A 17,845-nucleotide genomic window follows, 5' to 3' on the forward strand; every position below is an offset into this window, starting at 1 on the left:
TTATTTCACTCTATCCTCGTTTCTCACGAGTTTTAACTTTAAATAGTATGTTTAGTTTAGGAAGATAATAAAAGGAAAAAATGAAAATAAAATAATTTTAGAAATTATTTAATAAGAAAGAAAATTAAAACATTTTTTTAATTTTATTTTATTGTGAAGAAAAGTCATATTTTATTTTGCAAAACTATTTATTTTCTCATTTCCTTGACTTCTGGAATATGATTTTAATCATTGATGTGAAAACCTTTTTAGTAAAACCTATTTAAGTATTGAGATATTTGTCTTAATCTTTGGTGTCTAAGACCCATTTCACCCATATTTTTAATTACCCCCAACAAAGAAAATTCTTCCTTCTTAAAATGGAATCAAACTACATAAGAAATAAATATGATGAGTTTTATTCTCATTTCAGAAGAAAAGGAGAGAATATTTATAGTTTTTTTTTTATATAAAAATGATCTAAATAGCATCCCAAAATAAACAACTAAAAACTAATATGTGAAACTTTAGTTAGTTAATTATTATTTTAATATAGACAAAAATAAAAAAAAGGAGAGAATGTTTATATATAAATAAAGAGAAAATTGTTCTTATTTTAAAACATACAGGTGCATACACTCAGGCACACACACTCTATTTACTAATTATATATAATTTAACATATAAAATTATTATATTTAGGATAAATTATAGTTTTAATGTGAAATTGACAAAAATTAGAAATTAAATTTATAATGAAATTAACAAATTTAAGAACTAAATTAATAAATTATCAAGAAATTAACAGGTTTAATGATTAAATTAAAAAAAAAACCAATTCATCATGAAATTGACATGTAGATATTAAATTTTACACACCGTAATTTTTAATAATTAAATCAAGATAAGCTGTTACTCTTATAAACAAAATTATATATACATTTCCTCTATTTTCTTTTCTCCAGTACATTTGAAAAGAAAAAGCAACAAAGCAACTATACAAAGAAAAAAACTAAAAACCTAATTAGATTCCCTGGGCAGTGAGCACATGTGCATGAATTTATTAAACCTAAAAATTAGGAAAAACAACATTAAATTACCAGTTTTTAAACCCCAAGCGTGTGGTTCAGCGGTAGGGGTTGATCCACACTTAAGCAAGGTCAGGAGTTCGAATCTTGCCTTGTGTATGCAGCCGTGTTAAATCTTGGGGCCAGCTATCCCACCCTTTGAAATGCCTCCAACGTAGCGAGGAAATTAGTCACTGCTGACGGCGATGGATACTACAGGGACGAACCAAAAAAAAATTACCAGTTTCTAACCGCGCATATGATACAAATCTAGTTTTTTTAATCAAACAAAGAAAATATAATTACAACTTTATAAACGAGACTTCACTTACAATCAGCTACAAGCTAGTAGTATAAATCAATAGAGAGAACCTTACGAATCTATACTGTAGTTGCATCTAGTTCTTGTAAAATTGTTAACTAAGAAATAATCAAACTAAAACTTATTTTTGAGTTGTAATAAACCCTCTAACAGAAAAAAAAAAATCTCTATGAAATCATACTTTATATATCGTATTTCAATTCAAACATGTCTTTCATCAGATCTTTTGACAACTTCAACCCTTCCTTCCAAGTCATAATTGGGATTCGGGAAGAGCAATGATATCTGAATAAACGATTATCAAATGAGTAATGTTATGGCCTCCGAAATCAGAGGCCGAAAAACATTCCGAACGTTTAAAAATTATTATTTTTTTAATAAATTTATTATAAAATTATTATTTTATAATAAATTTATTAAAAAATAATAATTTTTTTAATGTTCGGACAATTTCTCAGCCTCCATTTTTCGGAGAATACAACATTCTCCTTATCAAATAATGACTAGCTTAATTTAAACAATGTTAATTATGATATTTGCAAAAAAGAAATATAGAATAATAATATCTGAATAAAAAATTATCAAATAATGGCTAAGTTAATTTGTACAAATATTAATTATTTTATTTATAAAAAAATATTTATAAAATTTTTATTTGTACAAATGTTAACTATGTTATTTATAAAAAATATATTTATAAAATTTTTATGTCAGAATCAAATTTGGTGATTAAAGTCTTCTTTAATTTCTCAATAATAAAATAAAATTAAACTCGTGAACGTATTATTCTAGATCAAAACAAATTGATATGAGCTAATTTTTTCATCCTCATATCATGAAAGATGAAAAAAGGAAAAAGATAAACCTTTTAATCAAAGATCAATATTATATTTTTAATTTGTTCATATAATCGTAATTAGAAATATTATTTTATTATTATAAGAGTCAACTTAATAAGAATGAGTTATCCTCTTTTTTATAATAAAAATAAATTATTTATCAATTTTATGAATATTTAATTTTTTTCAAAAAATATGACTGTCTACTTTTAACAAAGTTTATTTTCTCAATTACTTTTAATGCATAAAATTTGAATCTAACATCGAACTTAAAGAAATCATTTCATTCAAACTAAATTATAAAAAAAACAACTAAAGTTAATTGATTCCAACCTAACAACATATATAAAATATAAAAAATAAAAAATAAAATTGGTCTAAACTTCTAACTCCTGGGGCATAATGGTTATATTATATAAGTTAATTTTCTATACACATATTATTAGTGTAAAATTTTTTACACTAACAACCAATCATATTTTTTAAATTATTTTATTTTGTTTTTATTTTATTAAATAAATAATTGATATAATATTAGTAAAAAAATATAATTGGTTATCCGTATAAAATAATTTTAGACTAATAGCATATAAGTGATTATCTTCTATTATATTATATAACAAACAATTGAGTGTAAAAGGAGCTATTAAAAAAGGCAAGTACATGATTTGAGTCATTCTATAATATTTTTATACATCAATTGATCTGCGTCTTTTTCCATGTTTCTTTCCCAACTTCATCTCTTTGTTTAATCAAAGTTAACAATATAATATATTTATCATTTTCCATAATAGAAGAGAGAGAAGAATGATAGAGGCATATATCGTAAGGCGTGATAGATATCATCATGTCATCTTATATTTGCAGCTTTTTATATAGAACTGAAAGTTAAAGATGCAATATCCACTTGATCACATTTGAAGCTATAAAAACAAGATCAGTCAAATTAATTAATCTTGCTATAAAATATTAGAAAATTAAAATTGTCAATATACCTACTAATGTTGCCCAAGAGACACAAGCATCATAACCATTTGTAAACACTGTTACAAAATTAATTGGTTAAAGGTTTAATTATATTTTGTGTTTCCAATTTTTTTATTTTGACAAATTTTGTCTATAAATAATTTTCTTATCTTGTGTTTGCAAATTTTGAGTCTATGATGATTTGTGTCAAGTTTTGAAAAACATAATTTACATATGAACAAAATTCGTCAAAAAATTAAAGTTTACAAAGAGTGCAAAGTAGAATCAAGCTTCAACCAAATCACCCAAATTTTGACATTGGGGTTTTACAATTCCAATAAACACAAACTAGCACACTTCAAGTAAAATTAGATATTCATTACAACATTAGAAGACAAATGGTATGACAGCCTTAACATGCTTAGGAAAATCTTCAAACTTAGAAACATACCATTTCCTAGTTGAGTAACTCCTCCCAAGCAAGTAGAAAGTAGTGCCCACAGCAAAAGTGAATGAATATAGTGTCTGAGAAATTAAGGACATCCCCCAAAACACCATAATCTCAAAAAGGTAGTGGGGACATATCACAAGCTCAAACATGCCACCCTTTGGAATCTTGTATTCCTTTTCACCCTTTCCCCTTAATTTGGAAAGAAGGTAGTGGTGGTACAAGTTTCCAATGATGCCAACTAGAAACAACACAGTGCCAGGGTAGAATAGATTGATTGGTGGTTCTGGAAGCCCTTGTGTTAGGTGTTGAGCATAGGTCATCATTGCAGCTGATTGGAAATAACTCAGAGTGATGAGGATTGCAGAGTCAAGAAGCATGCCCCCACTATATTTGTGAATAAATAGAACCTATACACATTAACAACATTCTTATTTGAGATGAAACTCAATAGAAGAACAAGAGTATGACACTATGGGTTGTTTAATGTTGACAAAACAAGAACAGTATCATCATCCCATGATCGTGGACTGCATCAGACCACATCAATTGCATTTGTAATTTCCCGCAATATCAAGGACCAGAAAGTATGATCACAATTTAAATTAAACTTTGTTCTTTGCTATTAATTAATTATATAATAAAACCCTGTTGCAAGTTATTAAATTCCAAGGTTTTAATTTGTGATTACAATTTTGTCCAAATCTCTGATATTGTGAAGAAATATAGACACTAATATTGTTACAATTGTAGTTGTGCAGACAACAAAAAGCTTATCGTTGCAGTGGATCAACTTTTAGAACCTTGCTAAATTCTAAAATTCATCATCCTAATTCCTAACAAAATATCAAGATGGATTTTACAAATGAATGGAAACAAAAAATGAAAAATTATTACAAAAACGAAAAAAGAACAATTTTGTAGTAAAAATTCTCCTAATATTTATTTCACCATAACCCAATGGATTGATTATTGCAAAATACTTATAGCCAAGAAGTCCACCCAGAAATAAGTTGTATGAGGGTAAAAACAGGAAGAAAAAAAAAAAGAAAGACAGATTGAAAATAGGTATATTAAGTAGAGGGATGAAAAATATAAGAGAGTTATAGAATGAAAATGAAATAGGAGATAAGGAGAGAAGCCTTAATTATTTCTTCCATATATATAATCTCACTGATTCTTAATTCTAAACCTAGTAGATATATTTTTCTAATTAATAGAAAATTATAATGTAAAGACTAGCTTTATCATAAACAAGTGTTATTTTACTTGCCTCAAAGTCCCTTTTGAAGTAATGCAGAGTAACAGCAGATTTAAGGACAGTGGACCTGACACCTTCATGAGGATAGATCCAGAAGGATGCAAGAGCTGCTAGAAAAGCAGGAGTATACAAGAGAAGCATGCCAGTTTTACTTGACAACTTTATCTGCCTTTGTCCAGAGGGATTAGCATTCCAAAACTTTGAATAGTTCAAATGCTTCCCTCTTACTTCGGACAAGAAAGCATTCATCAGTATCATGAAGCTTATCACTGTCATGCCCGAAACCACCAATGAAGCTGGCGGTGGGAACATGAAGTTCAACAACACAGACATCACCATGTTGCTGTTTGCTATCCTCTCTTATGACCCTGTTTCTCCAACCTGGCCAAAAACACGCATCATGGTGATACTTATATAATCGGATTTTGATCCTCTGTTAAAGATAATTATGTAGTGGGATCCACATCTACATAATGACTCCAACACGTTTTTACAAAGCACTTCTTACATATGCATGTGACACTTCTCAATTGCATCATAATTAAATTTTTTATTTATTTATTGAATTCCTCTCGGATATATCTTTGATACTTCTTTTTTTTACATGATTTATATACAAATTAAGAGAATAGTCTAACAGTTTTTCATTTTATCACAATTAAAAATTATTTTTTTATCAAATATCTTTATTATATATTTTTAACACTTTTTAACACGACTTAAACATAAGTTAAGGGAGTGAATTAATATTTTTTTTAATTAAACATTAATCTAACACTTCTATTTTTTTAAAAAAAAATAGAAAGATAATTTATTTATAAATATTATAAGGTTCGTAACATTTTTTAATCTGTTGTAAGGTACTTGTTTTAAATTTTAAGAAATGTGGTTCATTTTCTAAAAGTTATTTTCAAATAAAATTTGTAAAACATATATATATATATATATATATATATATATATATATATATATATATATATATATATATATTATCTCTATGTCTTACATTTTGGATATTGATCGTATTTTAGTATCTATGTCTTTGTCGTGTTTGATGTTCATGTTAGAGTTGATGTTTCAGTCACGACACTTATTTTGTAACATCTTAAATTTCTTAAAATTATTTAAAAAATATATTTTAATTAATTAATTAAATAGATTTTATAAAGATGTTAAATGCTTTCTAAATAACTACGAGTGTTTTTGTTAATTAAGAAAAGGTATGTGAATTTATTTGTATTATTAATTATTAGAGATAAATATATATTTTGTATTTTTTAACTTATTTTAATTATATATTATGGTTTTAATTAATTGAAAAAATTTATATAAAGAGTAATGCATTTAATTAATAAAGATTTTAAATAATTATCTAATCGGAATAGATAAGATTTAGGTGGAGGGTAATTGAGAATATTTTATTTTCTTATCTAAAAGGAACATTTTGAAATTAATTAATTATTATGAATTATCTTTTAAAGAGAGGAGAAATTAGTTGTGGTTAACAGACTTTTATTGATGGGTTATGCAAGGGTTAGGGTTTAGTGTTTCCTATTTATAAATTAGTAGTCTTGGGCTGCCTCTCATGATTAACACATATTCTTATGCCCTAAAGATGAGAGAGTGACTCATCATTGAAAGAGAACAATAACAAAACACGTAAGAAAAGAGAAGAGAGAAAATTGATTGTTTGGTTTGAATATCCACCAAACAACGATTTTCAAATTACAACTATATATTCATTCACTATTAGATTAGGCTTATAGAACATGATTATTTGTTTTCAAGGGTTGGATCGTGCAAAAAAGGTTTGGAGTGAAAGAAAAGTGTTTCACAGTAAAAGCTCAACTTTTGGGGGTTTTCATCTTCTTACTTCTCATTGAGGAAAGAGAACCAAAGGCAGTTGGAGATGATTTCAAAGATCCTCATCTGACGTTTGGTGTTCATCGAGGTAAAGGGGAGTGAGAAACTCACTCCGGGTGTGGGTTATCTATAGGTTAGTGGGATTGAGCCTCAATCCCATTGTTTGTGTTTGAATGTATGATGGATTAAACCAAAAAATTGAATGTTTTTGTACATTGAATTTGTCTTCCCTTGCCTTTTAATTGTATTGTTATGATATAATTGTGCTTATGATCTATGATATTATTTTTGTTCATAAATTTTATTGTTTGTGAATTCCCTTGTATTATGAATGCGTTAGTAAATTGTAATTATGCTTTTAATTTGTAGAATTGTCTATATTTGTAAATCTGTGAGTGCCTATGGTTTATGGAGAACCTTAAGGACTAATACAAAGCAAATTATTATAGAAACAATTATGAATAGAGAACCCTTAGAATAGAATGAATTAATTGGACTATAGATACCCTTTGTTTAACATGAATTTGTGTAAGTTGTGAGACTTAAGTGATAGTGATTCTTAAATTATGTAGAATGAGATTCTACTGGTACCACGTTGGACACCACATTGGGCCACTAAGTGCGAAGGCAACAAAGTGTCCTTTATGCTTGCGACATTGTTGTCACCTGGCATGACCTTGGTCATGTCGGGTGCAAGAGCTCTAGGGGCTCCTTATTATTAATTCGTTGGGTAGAGGATAAACCATGTCGGGCCTGATTCATCTAGAGGCTCTTAGCCTCAACTATGCCAGGTGCAAGGTAACCCACGTCGAGCGCTACCTTATGCTTAAAACTGAAATGTTTTTACTTGCTTAAGGAATGTGAATGACTTTGATAGGTAGACCATGTGAACTAATTATCATTTGTAAGTGAAAAATGTGTGTTTAAGGGTGTATTGTAGAATAGTGAGAATGTGTGGTATGTTAATATGAAGTCTTGAGATATGTGACAATTGATAAAAATGCAAGTGATATTGTGACTAAGTCTAAGTTTAACTTAGTAGTGTGAAAATTCTAGATGATTAGCCTAACAGAGATGCGATTAATGTGATGTGAAACCATATATGTGTGTGTGTGAATTGTGAATGTCATTAGTGTGCACATGCATAAAGTTTGTGTGATATGTCTCATGTGCATTATGTTTTTTGTGATAGGTACGATGTGAAATACGCTGTCAAGGAAGACCTTCCTTGTGTAAAAGCTTGGAGATTCATGACCTTAGGGACAATTGGGTTTGGGAGTCTTAGTTTCATTCGCTTGTATGAATGGGATGAAACTTGTGTGACATATTTGTTCTAATGCACCATTGATGTATTTTCTCCTAGCAGAGAGTGTTGTAATTGCTTGACCTAGCATGTTCTCCTAGCCTATTCATGTCTTCAGGCTGTGATAAAGTGATTTTATTGGCACCACATGCATATAGTTTTAGGAAAGTTTTGTCCATTGCATGATCATAACATACTCATTGTTTTTGACTTATGAATTGGATAAATGTTGAGATGTGTGGTATAAACCTTGTTATATCTTAACTAGCATGCTTTGGTTATTGAGCATTATAAATGTGATTAATGATAATTGTTGTTGTTTTAAATGTATAATTATTGTTATGTATGTTTGTAGCTACCTGACCATTTTCTACACTAGTAATCGAAGTGAAATTTTTTTTACTCCCTTTTTCTTTTGGTGTTTTTTTTTGTTGTATATGTGCAGGTGAATTTGATAATGTTGGAGGAGAAGTTTAAGTCTTCTATTGGAATACTTTGATAAAATGTGAGATTGTGGTAATAGTTAGGAAATCGTTTCTTCTAGTATTTGCATTAAGAGTTTAGACTTATTAGTTGGAGTTTCTTTAATACCAAGTTTTAATTTCTTGCAATTGCTTCCAGGTTTAGTTTGTTAAATGTTGAGTTTCATATAATGTGATACTTCTACATTGAATTTTAGTTTATTGAGAAAATTAGCATTATATTTATTTGATTTTTATGCATATGGGATAAAGGGTGTCACATGTTTGATATCTATGAGAAGAAGAGAAAATGGAGAAAAAAAAATAAGGGACTACCCTTATTGAGTTATTTTTGAAGATAAATTAGTCCAAACTCTTTTAATCAACTAATGTATCCCTAAAATAAAAAAATAAAAAAACTAATCTTTTAATATTGGGATCTATTAAAAGTGTTCATTTTCATGTTATGAATTAGTTTTTAAAATTAAGTAAGTATAAATTCAAATTCTAACGTAATTAAAAAGAGTAATAAAAAAAATGTCACAAGTGATTGATTAAAAAGAAAGAAAATGACAAAAATAAAATGAAATTGAGAAGATAAAAGAAAAGAAAAAAAAAAGAAATACTATCCATGATTTTATAAATAAGAAAGTTACATGAAATATAGGAACATTTTTAAATTTATTAATTTTTTAATTAAGAGTCTATTAATAAAAATTATTTATTTATAATAAAAGTGAATGTATTTATTATGAATATGATTGGATTCTAATTTACTAACAAAACTTATATAGTCCACATCGCACAAGCCCAACAGAGTTATGATCTCTCCCTTTATTTTGTTTCTTTCGAGTTGCACCACTGGCCCAATGTTATACAACTTAACCCAACTACCCGTTATTTCTCCTTCTCCAATAAACCCTAGATCCACGTAACAATTCACTTGAAATCGGACCCCAATACAAAAATTCTAGTGTTCCCCTTTTAAATCCCTTACCAAAGGAAGAAAAAACATGTTGGGTCCCAAAATTTTTCAAAGTTTAGGCACAATTGCACAACAATTTCCATATCTCTTGGTTGGCAAATCTTGTGTACCCCAGCCCCTTCTAATCCCTTTATAATCAATCTCCCTCTCTCTTGACAAAGTAGGTCAACTCACCTAATGTGGAGTGAGCAGATTGACCCATCAAAGAAACGAAGTTAGACGAGTTGCCCATCAAAGAAAACGAGTTGAAAAATGTAACTCACTCTACTTAGTAGTGGGTTGACAGGTTGACCCACTTTAGTTAGTTAGTGGGTTAAAAATGATAGGTTGACAAGTTGACCCACCTACAATCTATCTAATTTTTTTTTAAGAAAATCTTAATTAAAATATTTTAACATACATTACCACTTCAACCTATAGTTTTATTATTATTTATAAAATTTATTAGAGTGATTATATTTTTTATGTAAAGACTCAAAATAATATATATTTCTATTAAAAAAGACACTATATATGGAAATGTACTAGTAAAAAATATATAATCAAAATAATATATTTTTATTTCATATAAAATAAGAATAATTACATAGAAAGAGGAGTTAAATTATAAAATTAAAACATTAATCTAATATAAATTCACTACAAATTTATCTTTTATATAAAATAAAACAAAGTGGATTGAATAGTTGACCCATTAAGTTGACAGGTTGAACTCGCTTGTTAAGCAGGACGGATTGGTAGATTTATTTATACAATTCAACCTATCAAAAATAGGTGAGTTGGCGTGTTAATTCACCTATTTCTACCCACGTTATCATCCCTACATAAGCTTATTTGATAAGATCTTAATTAAGTTAGTTATCCAAATGTTTTTTTTATTTATTTATCATAAAATACTTTTTAAAATAAATTTTGTCTTTCAAGATTTTTTTTTTTGAAGTATTTAACAAAATGTTCTCTTGATTTCTCATTGATCAATACAGGAAAGAAAAGTATCCAATATCATATCCAAAATTGAGAACAATTCATGAAATCAAATAGCAAGCTTAACTAATGCTATTAATCACAAAGAAGCACATTTTCCGGCACTCATACCCATTAATATTAAGCACATAAACCCAAATTCAACATTACCATATGAAGAAAAACTAGGAATGATGATAGGCGGAGAAAATAAAGGTAATATTGGTGTAGGTAGTAGTCTCACATTATCAACTGTTTAATATGAGTATTCGGATATTTATCAATTTCTTATATATTCTTGGGAACTCAATGGTATTTGTGAAATTTTGTTAAAATATAAAGTTTTAAATAAATATGTGAGAAATAAAATAAAATAAAATAATTTTAAAATATATAATTTTATATTAAAAATCAATTTAATAATATATATTTGTACTAAAATATGTTTATAGTAAAAATTAATTAAATTAAATATCTTTATATAATATTTTTAAAATGTAGATGCTTACAAATTTGAATACTTTATTATCTGTTTCTATCTTATTATTAAACGAATATCTATTTAACCATCCATTGAAAATCTAAAATGAATTTTATCCACAAATTTGTGAGTATATATGATTTTTTTTTTTCATTCCTAAACAAAATGATCTCAATTTGCGAAAGAATCATGTTATGGAGAGTTTTGAATTTGGCACAATATGGAGAGTTTTGAATTTGGGACAAAAAATGAAGAATGATGGGACATACACATTTTTATAGTGATACAATACATGTTGTTAAAAATTATTTTTATCTACATAATAAATACATACAATATATGTTAGTATATTGTTAAAAAAGTGTAAGTACAGATTATATGACACATAAAATATGTTATTAAATCTCATTCAAAATCAACATTAAAATTATATATAATTAAATGTCAAATAGATATATATTTGCATATATTGTACTTATAATAATATTTTTTATGTGATTGCACATAATATTTCTTGTAGTAACTACATTAAACTTTATATTCTCCTCAATGTGAGTTTACCTTTCCCCTTTAAAGGTTGATGTCCACAATGACTTTCACTCTATTAACATTCCTTTTCTCTTTGACAGCTTTACTCACATAACCGTTTTTGGTTTACATCTTAATCTAGCATATAGGTAAATTTTTTCGTAGCTCAACTCTCAACGAAAGCGCTATTTTTTTTTAAGATTTGGATATATGAGAAAAACAAAACCAAAAAAAATTAGTCAATTAAGTGAGAGAACTTTGATGTTTAAGTACTATATTGAACTTCATATTTTACTTTGTATAAGATTCTTAACACACACCCAACAAAAGAAAGAAGCAATATTTGGAGAATAAACAGTTGTGATAATCAATAAATAAAAAATTATAAATATACGTGTTTATATCACCATTATTAATTGAATATTGATTAACAAATGATGGAAGGAACTTGAAGAGGATTGTTGTTCTTCAAGAAATTCACCGTCCAATGACCTTGTTCCTTGAGGTTGAACACTTGAAAATGGCGGAAGCTCCTTGAAGAAAACTCCAATGGAGGAGAAGCACCAAAGAGAGGTTCGGTTAACTCTTGAAGAAGTGAAGAAGCTTAAGGAACCAAACTTCTAGGTGAAGAACTTTTGAGAGAGAACTAAGAGAGAGTTCTCCACGGAATATGACTTTTGACATTTATGAGACTTAGAATTCAGAAATTCTCTCTCATTTCAAGAGTCCAATTTTGTGGAGAATCTCCTTCTCCTTAAAGCCTCACAAAGGAACTTCTCTTTTGTGCTTGGTTCCTCAAGTTTCTCTCCTTCAAGAGAAACTAAACCACCTTGGAAAGTATCTTCAAGCTTTTGAAGCTTGAACTCATCCAAACCTTCCATTGACGTGAAAAATCTCAAGAGAAGAAGGGACTTAGCATAGTTCAACTTGAAGAAACATCAATCTTCTCCAAGTAGTTCCATCAACAAATTTATGATATAAATTCTTATTATTTCACATGGCAAGTTTGTAACTTCTAAATATCGAAAAGATCCTTTGTTGTTAAATATTTTAATGTATCCTCTTCACTAAAAAAATATTTTTATTTTTATGACATACATTATGTAATACACGCACATAAAGTATATTAACATAATGATTTTCAGTAAACTAACGTAGAGCAGATTTAAAAATTAGATACAAGAAAAGGCGAAACTTATTTATTTATTTTACAACTTAGGCTAAAAAGTAAGGAGATGAAAACCAAAGACAACGATAATCAACTAAATCTTATAATTTTCATTTTCTAAGTAAAGTCTAGATTATTTAAATAAAATTTCGGATTTAAATTTTTTAATGAAAAATTTGGTTTGAGAGGAGAGATTATTGATTGATAAATACCTCATACATATAATATGATTATAAAAAAAATATAAACATCATCTCATATTTGTATTCATCATTTTTTTTTATTGTTACCGATAACTTTAAATACTCACAAATCTATTTTTTAATGAATAATGTTAATGATTGATTTCCTTTATGAGAGAAAAATTTAATAATTACAAAATATAATTTAAATTATCAATATCTCTCATTAAAATTTTATATATATATATATATATATATATATATATTTAAGTTAATTATATGTAAATGTAAATATATTTACAATGTCACACACACATATTTCAAAAGTAAGTTTTGATACACTTATCCCACTCAATAACTCATTTTCACTCAATAACTCATGTTTTACATAAAATTTCAATTATCCAAATGTTAAATATAAAATTCTTAACGTATGTATCAATTTTTTAAATTAAAAAAATTGAGTATTATATAATTTTAAATTATTAAAAAAATTGTAGACTTGATCTATATATTAAAAAAATTTAATTTAACTATTGAATCATTAAAATTTGATATAAAATATAAGTTATTGAATGAAATAAATTTACCAAAATTTATTCTTGAAATAAGTAGATTCCTATCTCTATATATACATATCCTCTCCATTTTTTTCATTTCTAAAATTGAGAGTATAGATATCACTCTCCCTAAAGTGTGTATCATCTTCACTTTAATTATTTTTCCAAAAGTTTAATTATTTTTTCAAAAATTTATGAAATGGAAAAAATTGACATTAAAAAAATGGAGAGATCCAAAGATTGTTAACAATTAATGGAAATATAGAAGGAAAAAGAAGAGTAAGAAGAGAGTTCATGAAGAGAAAATGAGTTGTCCATTGCAAATGAGTATAAAACCGACAATATAGAATATGTAATGACGACAAATGAAAAAGTCTAAACTAACCTTAAGAAGAATATATATAATAAGAAAAATAGAGCTTCTACCATGAACCATCTTCACATGTGCCTCATGGGTGAGGCAGTATAAATAAGAAAAACAATAATATTTTAATATGTACTTAACGTTTCCAAATAAAATTCTAAAATTGTAAATTTGATTTATATGAATGTTGGTTGTGTTAATTACGAAAATAGCCTCCAACTCAAAAAAAAAATGGTTTAAATGTGTTTTTATCTAGAATAAATTTGTTTCTAGTCTTTAAATTTAAAACTGTTATTTTTAAATCTTATAATTTTTAAAAATCTTATTTTAATCAATTAAATCAACAATAATATATATGAAAGTGATAGATTGAAATAATTATACAAAAGTTGAATTTAATATGATATTTTTATTAATAGGAATACCACCAATAAATAAATCTTATGTGATAGCATTTGATAAATTATCTTACAAAATGGAATTACAGGATTATGAAGATTAATTTTAAATTTAAAAAATCAAAAATAAATTTATTTTAAATTGGAGGAATTAAAATAATATTTAAATAAAAAAACATTAATATAATTTTTTGAACCCTACCTCATATGGTTGATCTCTTTGAGGGAAGTGAGCGTTGAATCCCCAATGCTGCTGCTTGTCGGAACGAGAGTGAGAATTTTCAAATAGTTTCTTTACCACATGATAATGGTGATGACTTTACTTTTTTTTTTCTTCTTATACTTGGTGATTCATATTTGTGAATTGAAACAATGTTTAACATGTTAGGAAAGATTATTTTGATGAGTTAATTAAATAATTTTTTTAAAAAAATCAATAGACAAAACTGATTTTGTCCGGAGGCGGAGGCAGCATGCAGAGATCCACGTACGGGCTGCATCACCTTACCAAACCCCAAAAATACTGTGGCCCCATAGAGAAAACCTTGCACATGGTTAACAATTTTCTTTTTTTTATAAAACTAAAAAAAAATAATGACAAAAATGTAAATTAAATACGAACAATCTCCATGTTTAAATTTAACTGATACATCTAATGATCGAAAATCATTTAAAACATATGACACATCTAACTCTACTTCATTTTCCTAAGAAAAAATATATCAAAAGATACATATTATTCAACACCAATAAAGACAATGTAGCACACCTATCTATACCTAAAATAAATTAGTTGTTCCTATCCAACTAGAAGACAAACGGGATGACAGCCTTAACATGCTTAGGAAAATCTTCAAACTTAGAAAGATACCATTTCCTGGTTGCATAACTCCTACCCATCAAGTAGATAGTTGAGCCTAGAGTGAAAGAGAATGGATAAAACGTCTGAGATATGAAGGAAACCCCCAAAAAGCCAATAATCTCAAAAAGGTAGTGGGGGCATATGACAAGTTCAAAGCAGCCTCCCCTTGGAATCTTGTACTCCTTTTCACCCTTTCCTCTTAATTTGGATAGAAGGTAGTGGTGGTACAAGTTGCCACTGATGCCAACCACAAACAAAACAATGCCAGGATACACCAGATTAATTGGTGGTTCTGGGAGCCCTTGTGTTAGGTTTTGATCATAGATCATGAGTGAAGTTGATATGAAATAATTCAGACTGATGGTGATTGTAGTGTCCAGTGCCATGCCCCCACTGTATTTGTGAATAAACAGAACCTACACATGAACGACATGCTTAATTCAGCTGAAATTCAATAAAAGAACAATAGTAAGAGTCTGATTGAGTCCACCTTAAAAATGTTTAAGATCTTTCTATTAAAAATTAAAAAAAATATTTTTAATAGAAATACGCTAAAAAATACTTCTAAATTTGTATCTAAATAAACTCTAAAGAGTTATTTAGTGTTAACAAAACAAAAATCAATTATTTCTAAAGTCAATACACAATTTTGATTCTTTTATAGTCGGTATTTGATAGAAATCTTGTAACAATTCATATTTAAAATTATATTTGAGAGTTTCCCTATTAAAAATTAAGAATTTTTTTTAATAGAAAACTCTTCAAAGTCTTTATCTAACCAGACTCTAATTACCCTTAAACAAGATTTCGATTTGAGTGTAACAGATGAAAAAAAATAATTGAACTAAACTCTACTAAACATAACTACTAATCATGGAAAAAGTTATACTAGTGTCTTTAATATTTCGTCATTAACCTAATGGGTATCTTTTGTGTTTATGGTAGAATGTGAGAAGGCAAGTGATACTTACCTCAAAGAGCCTCTTGAAGAAATGGAGAGTAAGAGCAGATTGAAGGAGGGTGGATCTGAACCCTTCATGAGGAAAGATCCAGAAAGATGCAAGACAAACAAGAAAAGCAGGAGTGTAAGACAGAAGCATGCCAACTTTACTTGACAACTTCATCTGCATCTTTTCAGTGGAATTCGCATTCCAAAACTTTGAATAGTTCATATGTTTTCCTCTTATTTCGGATAAGAAAGCATTGCCAACTGACACCAAACTTATCACTGACATGCCCCTAATCACCAGAGACGCTGAGGCTGGAAAAATGAAGCTCAACAACACAGACATCATCACCATGGTGCTTTCTCGAGCCAAAGAAAACACATGGTGACTGCACCTATATAACCCCATATTTTTGTTATAATAGTAGTGGTGGGGTCCACATCTAGTTGTTCATGGAAAAAAAAAATAAAATAGATCTAGCTATTTATTTATATAAGTATTTATGTATTTTATTATGTAAATTTCTTAACGTTGTAACAACTTTTTCTCTAAAAAAAAATCAATCTAAATTAGTAGGTAATTCTGTATAAAAGAATTATAAATACATTAATCTTATTTTATAAAATTCTTAATGTTGAATAATTTTTTCTCTAAAAAAAAGTTGGCCCGAATTGGAGGACAATTCAGTCCATTTTTTTTACTATATAAAAGGATATTATAAATATATTAATAATACAATTTTATATAAAATTAGTTGCAATTAATTATGAAATGAATTTATAAACAAGATTTACGTCAAAATTAATAATAAGATTTACAATAGTTTTTCTTATTTTAAAAATTAAAATTAAAAGTAATAATAGAGTTATATATATATATATATATATATATATTTATTTATATATTTATCTCTGATTTTTTTTATCAACAAAACTACAAAATAATATTAATAATTAAGATAGTGATAGTTGAGAATATTAATGCTTCAGAATTTATTGCAACAAATTAATCAATAAAATTTATTTAAAATTAAATAAATATAATGGATATTGACCAAATTTTGTATAATTATTATTGTCTATAATTTCATTCAATAATTAATTGTAATTAATTTATAAATAAAATATTATTAATATATTTAAAAAATGAAATTAATTACAATTAGTAATATTTTATTTAAGTTGGAAGTAGTAATAAGATTTTATTATTATTATTATTATTATTATTATTATTTTCAACTTAAATAAAATTAATAAATTATTGAGATTATATATTTATACCAATATATAAAGGTGATTAATTATTTTTGCATATACAATTCTTAGAACACTTTTACCTTTTATTATTATGGTAACTGCACACTTTTTTCTTTTAATATAGGATAGTTTGATAATTTTATTTTTTTAATTTAAATAAAAAATTTGGTTGTAAATAAAAATTATTATTTATTAAAAATAAACTGCATATTCCATAACCATTTTGTAAATTTCATATTCATTAATAAGGTGAAGTATTTTTTTTTCACTAGTAATTAATAATAAGAGTTATAGAGTTATAATAACTCTTGTTATTAATTGTAATAATAAGAGTTATAAATAACTATTATTATTACAATTAATGAAAATAAATAAATTCATGAAATTAAAGTTGTTAATGTTGGACTTTCATTCCATAAATAAAATTTATTAATTGTAATTAATTTTATTTCATAAATACATTAATAACAGTTTACTTATAAATTAATTATAATTAATTATGGAATGAAATTCTAGACAAAAATAATTGTATAAAATCTTATCAATATTATATTTATTTAATTTTGAATGAGCTTTTTGTTGATTACGTTATTGCAGTAGAGTTTGAAGTGTTAATAATATCAAGGTTTAATTGTATTGTGG

The 17,845-nt window shown here is 26.7% G+C and overlaps 2 protein-coding genes across 4 annotated transcripts; both read right to left on the bottom strand.

The window, feature by feature from the left end:
- Positions 1–891: 891 nt before the first annotated feature.
- LOC109817370 (uncharacterized) lies at positions 892–5,278 on the bottom strand. 3 transcript variants are annotated; one of them, XM_029275213.2, is made up of 3 exons: positions 4,895–5,278; positions 3,625–4,031; positions 892–1,259 (listed from the first exon to the last, which is right to left on the bottom strand). In XM_029275213.2, the coding sequence occupies exons 1-3, from the start codon at positions 5,219–5,221 to the stop codon at positions 1,238–1,240; spliced, it is 756 nt and encodes a 251-aa protein (XP_029131046.1). In that variant the 5' UTR covers positions 5,222–5,278; the 3' UTR covers positions 892–1,237. The 3 variants fall into 3 exon arrangements, with proteins under 3 accessions (XP_029131046.1, XP_082933136.1, XP_020238193.1); XM_083077010.1 differs by having other exon boundaries at positions 892–1,316; XM_020382604.3 differs by lacking the exon at positions 892–1,259 and having other exon boundaries at positions 3,459–4,031.
- A 9,470-nt stretch (positions 5,279–14,748) lies between these two features.
- Positions 14,749–16,342, bottom strand: LOC109817369 (steroid 5-alpha-reductase DET2). Its single transcript, XM_020382603.3, has 2 exons — positions 15,972–16,342; positions 14,749–15,416 (listed from the first exon to the last, which is right to left on the bottom strand). Exons 1-2 carry the CDS (start codon positions 16,299–16,301, stop codon positions 14,946–14,948), a joined length of 801 nt encoding a protein of 266 aa, XP_020238192.2. The 5' UTR covers positions 16,302–16,342; the 3' UTR covers positions 14,749–14,945.
- Between the last annotated feature and the right edge of the window lie 1,503 nt (positions 16,343–17,845).

The sequence above is a fragment of the Cajanus cajan genome, chromosome 1 (assembly GCF_000230855.2).
Source record: "Cajanus cajan strain Asha chromosome 1, NIPB_CcT2T_4, whole genome shotgun sequence".
Lineage (NCBI taxonomy): Eukaryota > Viridiplantae > Streptophyta > Magnoliopsida > Fabales > Fabaceae > Cajanus > Cajanus cajan.

What these genes read in the sequence shown, in the direction of transcription:
- LOC109817369 (XM_020382603.3), bottom strand. Translation starts at nt 16,301, where the DNA reads ATGGTGATGATGTCTGTGTTGTTGAGCTTCATTTTTCCAGCCTCAGCG. An exon ending in TCTTCAAGAGGCTCTTTGAG is followed by an intron (nt 15,417 to 15,971) that starts GTAAGTATCACT and finishes GTTCATGTGTAG; the next exon opens with GTTCTGTTTATTCACAAATA.
- LOC109817370 (XM_020382604.3), bottom strand. Translation starts at nt 5,221, where the DNA reads ATGGTGATGTCTGTGTTGTTGAACTTCATGTTCCCACCGCCAGCTTCA. An exon ending in ACTTCAAAAGGGACTTTGAG is followed by an intron (nt 4,032 to 4,894) that starts GCAAGTAAAATA and finishes TAATGTGTATAG; the next exon opens with GTTCTATTTATTCACAAATA.